A 13,080-nucleotide genomic window follows, 5' to 3' on the forward strand; every position below is an offset into this window, starting at 1 on the left:
CCTATATCAGAATGCTGTTTACTGACTTCAGCTCTGCGTTCAATACAGTCCTCCCCAGTGTACTGATCACTAAGCTTAGTGACCTGGGTATCTGCACCTCCACTTGCAGATGGATTCTGGACTTTCTCACCAACAAACCTCAATCTGTTAGGTTAGGCAACCAGGTATCCTCAACCCTCATTCTAAACACTGGCATCCCACAGGGCTGTGTTCTGAGCCCACTACTCTACTCCCTGTTCACCCATGATTGTGCTCCACTGTATAACTCCAACATCTTCATCAAGTATGCAGATGACACCACCGTGGTCAGCCAGATCGACAACAACGATGAATCGGACTACAGGGAAGAGATCCGAAGCCTGACAGCATGGTGTGCCACCAACAACCTGACCCTCAACACCTCGAAGACTAAAGAGATCATCGTGGACTTTCGGAAATCCAACAGCAGGAGACATTCCCCAGTCAACATCAATGAAACTGAGGTAAAGCGAGTCTCCAGCTTTAAGTTCCTGGGAGTTCACATCTCTAAGGGTCTGTTCTGGCACCAGAACACTTCAGCTCTGGTAAAAAAGGCACAACAACACCTGTTCTTCTTGAGAAGTCTCAAGAAAGCTCATCTGTCCCCAGGAATTTTAACTAGTTTCTAGTTTCTGCATCATCGAGAGCATCCTGACCAACTCCATAACTGTATGGTACGGAGGCTCCACTGTGTGTGAACGTAAAGCCATGCAAACGGTGGTCAAAACCACCCAACGCATCACTGGCACCCAACTACCTGCCATTGAACACCTTCACCACAGCAGATGTCTGCACAGAGCTCACAACATTGTCAAGGACTCTTCACATCCCAGTCACAAACTGTTTAACCTCCTTTTATCAAGAAGATACAGAAACATACGTACAAGAACCAGCAGGTTAAGGGACAGCTTTTTCCCATCCACCATCACACTACTGAACTCTACACTACACTGCTGGATCACTAAAAAAAGATTATAAAATAAAAACACTGTATATAACCTCTGTACAATACATGTACATATTACATAGTATATCTTTTTTACTCCTCATTACATCTGCACTATTTTTATCTATATGTGTCTTTATATCCTTACTGTACATTCTGCCCAACATTTCACATTCATGTATATGTGTATATAATGTGTATGTATGTATGTGTGTGTGTGTAATATATATATATATATATATATATATATATATATATATATATATATATATATATATATATATATATATATATTGTAGACTCTTTTATTCAGCTTGCACATTTCTTAAATGACCTTCCACTTCTGCACATTTCCTCTTCAATGCCATAGCCTTAGAAGTCAAGTCAAGTAAAGTTTATTTGTATAGCGCTTTTCACAACAGACATTGTCTCAAAGCAGCTTTACAGAAAACAACAGTGAAGGTGAATGGTGTGCGTTTGTCCCTGATGAGCAAGCCTAGAATAGCAAAGTCCACTAAAGGCGGTAGAGCATTTTCACATTTAGCTCCTAAACTCTGGAATAGTCTTCCTGACAGTGTTGGGGGTTCAGATACACTCTCCCAGTTTAAGTGTAGATTAAAAACATATCTTTTTAGCAAAGCCTACACATAACACACATCACACACATCACATCACAACCTTGTGCTCTAGAATATATGATCACATGCACATTATCAACTTGTGCTGTTAATATCATGAACAGCAGCTACGCTAATTCCTCTCCACTGCTTCTCTTTCTCTCCCCATCCCGAGGCATCCTGAGGTTTGGCCAGCTCCAGTCATGTCCCACCTCGTGAAGATTATGGACCTATGGATGATCATGGAGGAGTAGATGCCGAGTGTTTAAAGGCCCTGGCATGGAGAAGCTGATGCTGGATCTATGATGATCACAAATTGTTCTGTATTGTTGAAAGATTTATGACCAAACTCTTGATGTCACCCATATGAGGATGGGTTCCCCTTTGAGTCTGGTTCCTCTCAAGGTTTCTTCCTCATATCATCTAAGGGAGTTTTTCCTTGCCACTGTCGTGGCGACAGGGGAACCCATCCTAGGAACTACTAGAAGCCCAGAGTTTTGAGATCTCAGGGAGCGTGACGGATTGTAGCATGTTAAAAGACTGGATAGATACATGGGAGCCAAACCATTTAGTGCTTTATAAGTGAGTAGCAGTAGTTTGTAGTCTATTCGAAACTTAATAGGAAGCCAATGTAGGGACGATAAGATTGGGGTTATATGATCGTATTTTCTTGACCTAGTAAGAACTCTTGCTGCCGCATTCTGAACTAACTGAAGTCGTTTATTAATGATGCAGGACATCCACCTAGTAATGCATTACAGTAGTCTATTCTAGAGGTCATAAACGCATGGACGAGCTTCTCTGCATCAGACTTAGAACATTTACCTGTACTTCAACGATGTCCACACATCTCTGCACTAAAGGCTATAGCCTTTATATTTATTCACTGTACATATGCTTACATATATATCACATGCTGTAAATATGCTACATACGTATCTGCACTATTGCTACATTTTGCACTTCTGGTAGATGCCAGACTGCATTTCGTTGCTGTGTACCTGTACAATATCTCTCTCTCTCTCTCTCTCTCTCTCTCTCTCTCTCTCCCTCTCTCTCTCTATCTATCTTTCTATCTATAGATGATTTTCATAAACCTACACAGCTGTTTAATCTCAATCCCTTTAGTTCTCTTCGTAATGTGGGAACGTTCTTACTTTTACTATTAAACATGTGGAAGAACATATGTATTAAACATACTTTACTGCTGCTACTACCAAACATTTAATGATCTCTGATCACGAACATTTAAGACTTATTTGTTCCAACCCCACTGCTTCCTCAAAAAGGATGGTTGACCATGGTTAAATAATGCATTGGACAGTTAGTAACCCAATTTTAGTAGTTTCAGCAATCTCCGTAGTGGTTTTATTTGCTTGATGCAGGGCAATAATTTGATCATTCTGAAACAGAGTAACATTTTTTTCCACAACCACAAGATGTGTCTTATCACAAGGTTGTGTTAAAAAAAAAAAAAAGATATTCACTGCATCAGGTCACAAGCTAAGTTGGAACGCTGAGTAAAATGTTAATAAAAATAGAATGCAATAATTTGCAAATAGAAAACATATCACGTTTAAACTGAGGAAATGTACCATTTTAAAGAACCATTACATTATCATTAAATGTACCCTTTTATCTTTTTAGTTTTGGAGTCTGACACTACAATCGTTTACATTTCTCATTAATCTCCACACTGTACCATATAAAGACAAAGTAAAAACAGAATTATAGAAATTTCTGTAAATTATTTTAAATTATAAAACTTAAATAGCACGCGCACATAAGTATTGAGACCCTTTACTTAGTGTTTAGTTGAAGCACATGTCACCCATTACATCTTCTACTCTTTGGGGTATAAAGCAACAAGCTTTGCAAACCTGGAATTGGGAATTTTCTGCAAATCTTCATGGCAAATCCTCTCAAGCTGTTCAAAGTTGGATGGGGACCTTGCTTAGGGTCAGGCTCAGTGGCAGCATGGCCATACTGGGGCTGGAACCCCAGACCTTCCGATTAGAATTCCGATTGTTTTTCTTTTAAATAATAACCCGAACTATCTTATTCACAAAAAGAAGTCAATTTAGCATTGGGATCCGAAACAGCAGGGGGCAGTAATGTGAAGGTGTTCACTCCGAGCACTCCTGCAGCAAAAAGAAGAACAAGGATCCCAAGAACACAAGAAACTGGGTTTATTTCAGTAAATTCCCGCTTTATTTTAATAACCTGATTATTTTAGATAATTGCCCAGGTTTGACAATTAAGCAAGCTCCTGTCATTTAACACACATTTGATAAATATATTTCAGGTAATGTTAAACATTTTGGCTTAATATTTTCTGGCTAAAGTAGCTAAAGCAAATGCTAATCTACCTACCTAGTTAGCTAAATATGCATACTTAACGTTATCACGTAAGACCAGTACAGCCATTAGAAAATAAATAATTAGCAATAACTGTAGTACTTTGCTAGAATCTGACCACTAACCTGGCACCAGAGCGATAACAACGACATTCCTTTTCAGGAGGAGGTTGGCACAGGATAACAGCACCATGGCGTCTAAAACGAAAGGTAGGGGAGAACCTTTTATATATCGTTTATATTTAAACTCAAGTAGAAAATGCTTAACCCTCAACCCTTTTGAGAATGTCGATGGAGTATAGAGAAAGTCAGAAAGAGTTCTATTGTGTGTTTTTGGATTTAGAGAAAGTGTAAGACAGGGTGCAGAGAGGGGCGTTGTGGTATTGTATGAGAAATTCATGTTCCTGGTGTGGCAGAGAAATATGTGAGGGTGGTGCAGGACATGTATGAGGCAGCATTGAAGTGTGCATTAGGAAACGACGGACTGCAACAAGGATCGGCTCTGAGCCCTTTCCTGTTTGCAGTGGTAATGGACAGGTGGACAGACGAGGTTAGACAGCGGTCTTCATGGACTATGATGATTGTGGATGATATTGTGATTTGTGGTAAGAGTAGGGAGCAGGTTGAGAAGAGCCTGAAGAGGTGGAGGTATGTGCTGGAGAGAAGGGGTATGAAAGTCAGTAGGAGTAAGACAGAGTACATGTGTGTGAATGAGAGAGAGGGCAGTGGAGTGGTGCGGTGTGGTTGCAGGAAGAAGAGGTGGTGAAGGCGGAGAAGTTCAGGTACCTGGGGTCAACAGTGCAAAGTAATGGAGAGTGTGTTAGGGAAGTGAAGAAAAAAGTGCAGGCAGGGTGGAGTGGGTGGAGGAAAGAGGCAGGAGTGATTTGTGATAGAAGAGTATCTGTGCGAGTGAAAGGGAAAGTTTATAGGACTATGGTGAGAGCTGATATGTTGTATGGTTTAAAGATAGTGGCATTGAGTAAAAGACAGGAGGTGGAGCTGGAGGTAGCAGAGCTGAAGATGTTGAGGTTTTTATTGGGAGTGTAAAGCATGGACAGGATTAGAAATTAGTTTATTAGAGGGACGGCGCATGTAGGACGTTTTGGAGATAAAGTGAGGGAAGCATAATTAAGATGGTTTGGACATGTGCATAAGAGGGACATGGGGTATATCAGTAGAAGAATGCTGAGGATGGAGCTGCCAGGAAGGAAGAAAAGAGGAAGACCGAGGAGGAGGTTTATGGATGTGGTCCCTAATAGGAGCAGTCGAAAGAAGACACTCTGTATCCTGTTATTACAATTTTATGCAAGTGTTTTTTTGTTTTTTTGGGGGGGGGGTTATGATAAAGTTTAAAGGGAAAAAAGGAATATTTTCTGTACATTTAATGATGTTTGGTCTAATTTCAGCGATATTTGTTTGCTTGGTGCTTGAGCTTGGATGATTTAGAGGAACTCTACCTCCCCTGCTCCCTCATTAGTGCAGTAGGTAGTGCCATAATTTGAAGGTTGTGAGTTCAATCTTCCCATAGGGCAAGAGAGTTTTATTGGGAAGTGGTACCTCAGTGGTAAGGCTGATCTAAGTTACTGATTGGAAGTTCTGTGTTACAGGCATGTAGCCACTCTTGGGCAAATGAGCAAGGCACTTAACCCTCCAGGTGTGCTGAATCATATCTGACCCTGCGCTCAGACCCCGCTTCCTTACATCGCTGGGAAATGACAAAGTATTTTATTGTGCTGTTATGTATATGTGAAAAGTTTAAAAGAAAAAGTCTCTCTCTCTCTCTGTGATTTCTGAAAGAGAGAAAATAACCTTGTAGTGGACATTCTATGTCTGCTCCTCTGGGAGGACTTAAAGGCAATTAAATTGAATTTTATATATATATATATATATATAATGTGTGTATATGTATGTTTGTATATGTGAGAGAGAGAGAGAGAGAGAGAGAGAGAGAGAGAGAGAGAGAGAGAGAGAGAGAGAGAGAGAGATAAAAAGAAGGTTAAGTCACAGCTCCACCCTGTGCTCTGGGTGCATTCCTGCGTGGGGTTACTCTCATTCTAAATTTGCTCCCATGTGTTAACTATTGTGTCCAATAAAGTGTTGTCAAACCATGGACTATCTTTGCATCTTGAATAGGCATCAGATTGACCTGTGCAGTATAAAAGGTTTATTTTTTTTTACATATACATGACTTTTAAAAAGTTTTTTTTCTTTTGTAGTTGGGAAAGTTAATTCCAAAAGCAAAGAAGATGCTCCTCATGAGCTAGAAAACCAGTTTGTTCTGCGGCTACCTCAGGTAAGCATTTTAAAAAATATATAAAAATATATATTTAGTCTACATATATGGTTAAATATGAAGTGGTCTGAGTAATAATGTACAATCCCTACTATATATTCATTCTAAAATAAAAACCTCCTAACGTTTGTGCACAATTGTACTGTGGTTTGTTTACACTTGTATTTTGTATAGACACATTCCCTTTCCCCTTAATATATTTTTATTAGATTCTCTTTTTTTCTAGTCTGTTGCACCTTGTTTAATTTATATTCATCTGTGAATGTTTGTCTTGTATGTTGATCTCTGTAATAAAAGATTGGTTTACTTAAAACTCAAATACAGTAATAGCCTAAGGACAGTTAAGTTCCATTTATAATTAATAAACATTTAATATAGTATATTCATATGCTTATTCAAATGTGATGATACACAGATAGGAGAATATTTTAGCACCACTGGAATCAAAGCACTGGAGTTATAGAGTAAAACATCTATTCTCTTACTCTCACATTCCTGAAGCTTTTGTTTAATCTATGTGGCATCATGTTGGAAATGATTAACCAAATGGAATTTTTTCTTTCCTTCTCTAAAAGTATATAGTAAATACACATATAGTCAGCTCTATAAATATTTGTACATGACTGTGTTGTTATTTTTGCTGTTTGTCACAGTAAATGTTATGAGCTCAAAGTGCAGACTTTCAGCTTAGTTTTATAGTAGTCTTGAAATGTTGGGTTCTCTTAACATGAATAGATTGCATCTGAATGTTGTTATATAATATTTGTGCATTTCTGTCATCTGCTAGATAAAATAGACCCAAATCATTGCCTAAAACCTGAGAATTTAATTTCCCCCATGATTGATCGATCAATATGTCTGTCTAACTGTCTGTCTATCTAATTCTGCCTCACTTTAAGGAGTATGCATCCACAGTGAGAAGAATTGCCCAATCTGGCAGCATGAATCTTAAGGACAGACTCACTATAGAGTTGCATGGTATGTTCAGTAAAATGGCTCTGAGAAACAAGGATAAAATGCATATATAGCAGTAATTGTTATTCAGAGGCGAATAATAATGTGAAAATAATGTAAAATGTTTCATTAAAATATGTATTTCTTATAATAATTTCTGACAAAATGTTTAACAGGTACAAACCACCTTTTTATAACCAACCCTGTTTGTTCAACCTTCTTAGCTGATGGCCGTCATGGAATTGTTAGAGTGGACCGTGTCCCTTTAGCTTGTAAATTAGTAGATCTGCCCTGCATCCTGGAGTCCTTAAAAACAGTTGACAAGAAGACCTTTTATAAGACTGCTGATGTTTGTCAGGTAATACCAGCTACCTTTATACTAAAATCTTTATTCATTAGCGAATCAGCCAACATGTTAATTTTATACTTGTGTTTTTGTTCTTGGGGAAAATGATGCTTCCGTTTTAAATAAGATTTTGATGCAGTTCTCTTCTCCTGCATGTAAGAATTTCCTAGTCTCTATAGTTTAACAAGCTGGTAATTTTCTAAAGTTGTGATGCATGCATTTTTCTTGACAGACTCATTGGTGCAAATCTGATTAACAGTATAGAGGCAGTATAGCGGAGGATACACAATACATCCTTACGATATTAAACATACTTTGTCCATACACATCAGGGTAGACCAGATATGATTTCTAAACCAATACAGCCAATAAACAGTGCTTTTATCCACAGAGACATAGACAGCAGCATGGGAGCCTGGGTCACAACTGATCACAAGTACAAGAAACAAGCCCAAATAGTCTGAGCAGTTTTAATTATCTTATTTCTAGATGTTGGTGTGCACTCTGGATGGAGACCTTTACCCTCCTCTAGAGGAGCCTACGGGAACTGTAGACTCCAAAACAAAGAAAAAGGATAAGGACAAAGACAAGAAGTTTATCTGGAATCATGGCAGTAAGTTTCTTCTTCCTGTGCTGAATGTTCTGATGAAGTCTATATACACAACATGAACATCACTGACTTGTCTGATGTGGCAAAAAGCTTCACATATCATGGCTGGATTGAAGTTATTTAATATTGTGTTTTGTCTCTCTTTCCAGTTACCTGCCCTCTGAAGAACACAAGAAAAAGGCGATTTAGGAAGACTGCAAAGAAGAAGGTAGCTGTGCATTGATCCTGTAGGGCTTTTTGGTATCCATTTGTTCTCTTTATTGTTGTGTATTTAGTGTGCGTGTGCGCGTGCGCGCGTGTGTGTGTGTGTGTGCGCACGCGTATACACCTACACACTAACTGTCTAATCTGCAATGTTTTCCAGTACATTGAATCTCCAGATGTGGAAAAAGAGGTGAAGAGGCTCCTAAGCACAGATGCTGAAGCTGTCAGTGTCCGTATCCTTTTGTGTCTTTTTTATTTTATTTTTACTTGTCTTGTCTTTTCTTGTCATGTCTTACTTTCAAGCCACTCAGGACACCACCAAATGAGCTGTACTTATAATTTTTCTGATTGTTTCAGATAATTCCGCACAGAGAAACAGAATATTATAAAAAAATAAAATCAATCAAATACTAATTAATTTATATATCATATAATTTTTTTTGGATATTTTTTAGATTTTTTCTCTCTGTGTTAAAATAAACCTATCATAAAAGTTCTAGACTGTGAATTACTTGGTAGAGGTAAACTCACAAAAGCAGCAGGGGATCAACTAATTATTTCCTCCACTGTTTACATACACACGTGTGTGTGTGTGTGTGTGTGTGTGTGTGTGTATATATATATATATATACACACACACACACGCAGTGTTGTTTTTTGTTTTTTTTTGCATGTTGTCACACTTTCATGTTTCAGAACAAACTAATTTAAATATTAGTAAAAGTTAACACAAATAAACACAACATGCAGTTTTTAAATGAAGGTTTTTAATTATTGAGGGAAAACAAAATCCAAAACTACATGGCCCTGTGTGAAAAAGTGTTTGCCCCCTAAACCTAATAACTGGTTGGGCCACCCTTAGCAGCAACAACTGCAATCAAGCGTTTGCGATAACTTGCAATAAGTCATCTATGCAGAATTTTTGTTATTCAGCCACATTGGAGGGTTTTCGAACATGAACCGCCACAGCATCTCAATAGGATTCAGGTCAGGACTTTGACTAGGCCACTCCAAAGTCTTCATTTTGTTTTTCTTCAGCCATTTAGAGGACCTGTGAGGCGAAATTAAAATCTAATTGGTTAAAGAAAGATTCACTATGGTAAAGGGCCAGCAGTATTGACTTTGAAGGCCCTGGGCAGATTAGATTGATACAGTAGCATATATAGGCTGAAATCTGATTGGACACAATTTTTTACATACATATACTGGAAGCAGTGCAGCCATCAGAAACACTACGAAATGAAGATAATAAACTGTTGGGAATAAATTAATACAGTTGCATGAAACAAATATTAGAATTTAGGTTGTAAATATAGGTCAGTGCTTCTGATAGTGTTTAGGCTAGCAGAGAAGGCTTTGCTGGCCCTGACCACCAGAGCCACTGAGCAAACCAGTGTTGATTTATTCATTGATAGAGGCTAAAAGCACTTTTGTACGTCGCTCTGGATAAGGGTTTCTACTAAATGCTGTAAATTTAATAAGATTTGTCAAAAGTCAAAGCCAGGTCAAATATTATTTAGTTCTTTAAGTACCAGAAATAAGTATGAGAAAGCTCATGCAGTATTTGATTGTATATTCTATTTCATACAGCAATGTATGAATGGAAGTTCTAGTGTGTTACCTTGACTTGGCCCTTAGGATGGGAAGTGATTGCTGAAGATGAGACTAAAGAAACTGACAATAATTTGTCACTATCGAATTTGGATTCACCTGGAACCTCTGGGCACAAGGGTCATGACTCTTCAGGTAATTTCCACTTACAAAGGACAAACCATAAACACATGCTTTTGTTATTAGCAGCTGTTTAACATTTATTTAAAATAGAAATGCTCAGTTAACCTGAGTTCAGTACTCATTACTGTATGTGTCTAAAAGATTTATTTTTGTATTCTTTTGTTCAGTGCCACATGATGAGTTGCGAGAGATATTTAATGACATTAGCAGTAGCAGTGAAGATGAGGATGATGATGGTGACCGGCATGAAGATGAAGACCTCAACATCATGGACACAGAGGACGACATGGTGGGTCGTCTCAACGAGAAGCTTAACGAGTCTGATGGGGGAAGAGATGAGAACAACCGGAACAACCAAATGGGTACGATGGTTGTGCACTTTTAGCAGTAGGGGCAAGAGGCCAATTAAGATCAGAGTTCTATTAATGGTAGATAATCCAAAGGCACAAGAACCCATCTGATGACTAAACAGCTTTATATACATCATGTGCCTGTAGTATGCATCTATTGGAGCACGTTGTCCTTCAGTGATTGACAGTCCTAATCGGTCCAGCTGGGCACCAGAGAGCACTCTGAAATCTTTGACTTATTGCTGTTCTACAAATGGCACAAATTAAAACCCTTCAGAAAGAGTTACTCTTGTCACAGTTCTGATCTGTCAAGAAGGCGTGTCTTTGGAATATGATTGATTTACAGTATTTTATGAAAATTGATGGCCCATAACATGACAAATTTCCTTAAATTATGACTAGACATTTGGAGAAAGGGTTTAATTTTTTGCAATTAATCTGCAGTGATGGATTACCAGATGCAGATCAACAATCTCAAGGCTAAACTGCAGGAGACACGAGCACGAAAAAAGCAGCAGGAAGATTTGATCATGAAAGTGGAGAATCAGGCACTAAAGGTGAGGTACCACATGAACTATGCACAGTGTTCTTTCTAATTCTCTCTCTCTCTCTCTCTCTCTCTCTCTCTCTCTCTCTCTCTCTCTCTCTCTCTCTCTCTCTCTCTCTCTCTCTCTCTCTCTCTCTCTCTCTCTCTCTCTCTCTCTCTCTGAAGAATAAGCACAAAGCTGCTTGTCTAAAAATATTAAGACAAATCAAAACCCTTTTAGAAATATATTCAGTGGTCCACCAAATAGAAATAGAACTGTTGCATTAATTCAGTTTATCATGTTTGGAGAAAGAAGGATTGAATGTTTGATTCCAAGTACATATTAGAGGAATATTCTCTCATCATCAAATAAACTGAATCTGTAAAGAAGATTCGATAATTCTATAACACACTTGACTCCAAACATCAGCCAAGATAACTCAAGAATGCCCTGCACGGCCTCAATTAAGTAAAGTAAAAGCAAAAAAAGGACCAAAACTGAACCATAGTGCTTCTTAAACTTAATTATTCGCTACTCTAGATAAAAGCTGTAATTGCAAATAACACCATTGAAACAAAGTACTATTTATTTTATGCTGTACAAATATGTTCTGTTTTTTTCTTTGTATATGCCTTTAAATACATAATTTTTTTTTCATTATCCTTTGTTATTTGATTTATTTGTCAAGTATTTTACATTTTGTCACTTTCTTTTGCAGGCTCGCTTTCAGGCTTTGCTAAATGAATTTATCCACCAGGAAGAGCGTGAAATGGAGAAGGTACAGTGCTGCATAACCAAATGCCTATAATGTTCCACTACAACTAATGCATAATTGATGCACTTAATCTGAATAATAGACGGTCAAGTGTTATGTGTAAACCCTTGCTACTAAGACTGGCCACTGGGGTTTGTTTATTCTTGAACAGATATGTTGACACATAAATCTAGCCATTAATTATTTCTTGTTTCTTCTGCAACAGCTGGCTTCCCTGCAAGAACAGCTGGACTCACTGATGGAGAAATGACCAACAGAGGGCAGTGCAATCTCAACTCACTGCTGAATGAACCGTGTTGTAACCAGGAGTTTTGTTATTGAATTATTTTAGTGTAATGTTATTAAATGTTAATCTAATTCTTTTTTCAGATCATGATGGATTCTTTTATGGAGGTCTCTTCGTTTATTAAATGCATGTTTTAAAAGTGTAATAAAAAAAAGCAGGGTTTTCTGAAGGTTTTGCCAGTTTCATTGCAAATGAATAATAATAATAAAAAAATAAATTTATAAACTGGTATTTGGTCATTAGGTGCCTTAAAGCCTCTCTGTTTTCCTGTTGTCTTGTTAATTTACTACTCATTCTCAAGCTCAGTGTAAAGGCGTTTGCCAACAGGCACCTGAAGGACTCTCATATGGTTTTGAAGATTCTCTGGTCTGATAAAAAATAAGATTGAATTTATTGTCCTTAATCCCGAAACATTATATCTGGAGTAAATTGGGCATCGCTTATTGTTGCTAAAGGTGCTTCAGCAAAGAACTGAGTAAAGGGTCTGACACTTATGAGGCTTATGTATTTAAAATGCTCTTTATAATATATCATTATTAGGGTACTGAGTGTCGGTAAATGAGAAAAAAATACATTTTATTGATTGTAATATCGGGCTGCAACATAACAAAATTGAAGGCGGTCTTAATACTTTTTCCTGAAGGCACTGTATGAATTTGCCTTTCATAGTTGCATGTAACATTTACAAATCTTTTTGTGCTACAACATAAAACAAATAGAATTTTATATATATATATCTCAAAATATCTTTTAATGTTCTCAAAAAATCATTGATCAGAAAATAAGAACAAAAAATGTAAGAGAACAGTTATAATCTTTACATGTTTAAGCTTTATTTGTAAACCTGTGGACACCTTTTTCCAGAAAGAAGTCAGTGTTGTTCCATTCGTTGTTGTAGGCCTGCAAAAAGTAGGAAAGTTTTGTGAACTGAGAATTTTACATTTTAAAAATTATCGTGATTTTACCTTTGCATACAAGAAGAATATACAATAAATTCCAAATTTTTTTATAACTTTTCCACATGCCTGGGAATGTATTGTAATAAATCTGCACAAAATAGCCT

At 37.5% G+C, this 13,080-nt stretch overlaps 1 protein-coding gene across 1 annotated transcript; it reads left to right on the forward strand.

Annotated features, from left to right (window-relative positions):
- Positions 1 to 3,560: 3,560 nt before the first annotated feature.
- Positions 3,561 to 12,246, forward strand: taf7 (TAF7 RNA polymerase II, TATA box binding protein (TBP)-associated factor). Its single transcript, XM_083560417.1, has 13 exons — positions 3,561 to 3,886; positions 4,102 to 4,148; positions 6,155 to 6,231; positions 7,131 to 7,209; positions 7,410 to 7,543; positions 8,021 to 8,144; positions 8,291 to 8,349; positions 8,506 to 8,578; positions 9,984 to 10,091; positions 10,247 to 10,441; positions 10,874 to 10,986; positions 11,675 to 11,734; positions 11,937 to 12,246. The coding sequence occupies exons 2-13, from the start codon at positions 4,130 to 4,132 to the stop codon at positions 11,979 to 11,981; spliced, it is 1,086 nt and encodes a 361-aa protein (XP_083416543.1). The 5' UTR covers positions 3,561 to 3,886; positions 4,102 to 4,129; the 3' UTR covers positions 11,982 to 12,246.
- Positions 12,247 to 13,080: the final 834 nt, after the last annotated feature.

The sequence above is a fragment of the Silurus aristotelis genome (genome assembly GCF_946808225.1).
Source record: "Silurus aristotelis genome assembly, chromosome: 14".
NCBI lineage: Eukaryota > Metazoa > Chordata > Actinopteri > Siluriformes > Siluridae > Silurus > Silurus aristotelis.

Bases quoted from the DNA above. Each gene is read 5' to 3' on its own strand.
- taf7 (XM_083560417.1), top strand. The intron at 7,210-7,409 runs GTATGTTCAGTA...CAACCTTCTTAG, and splicing joins ACTCACTATAGAGTTGCATG to CTGATGGCCGTCATGGAATT. The intron at 8,145-8,290 runs GTAAGTTTCTTC...CTCTCTTTCCAG, and splicing joins GTTTATCTGGAATCATGGCA to TTACCTGCCCTCTGAAGAAC.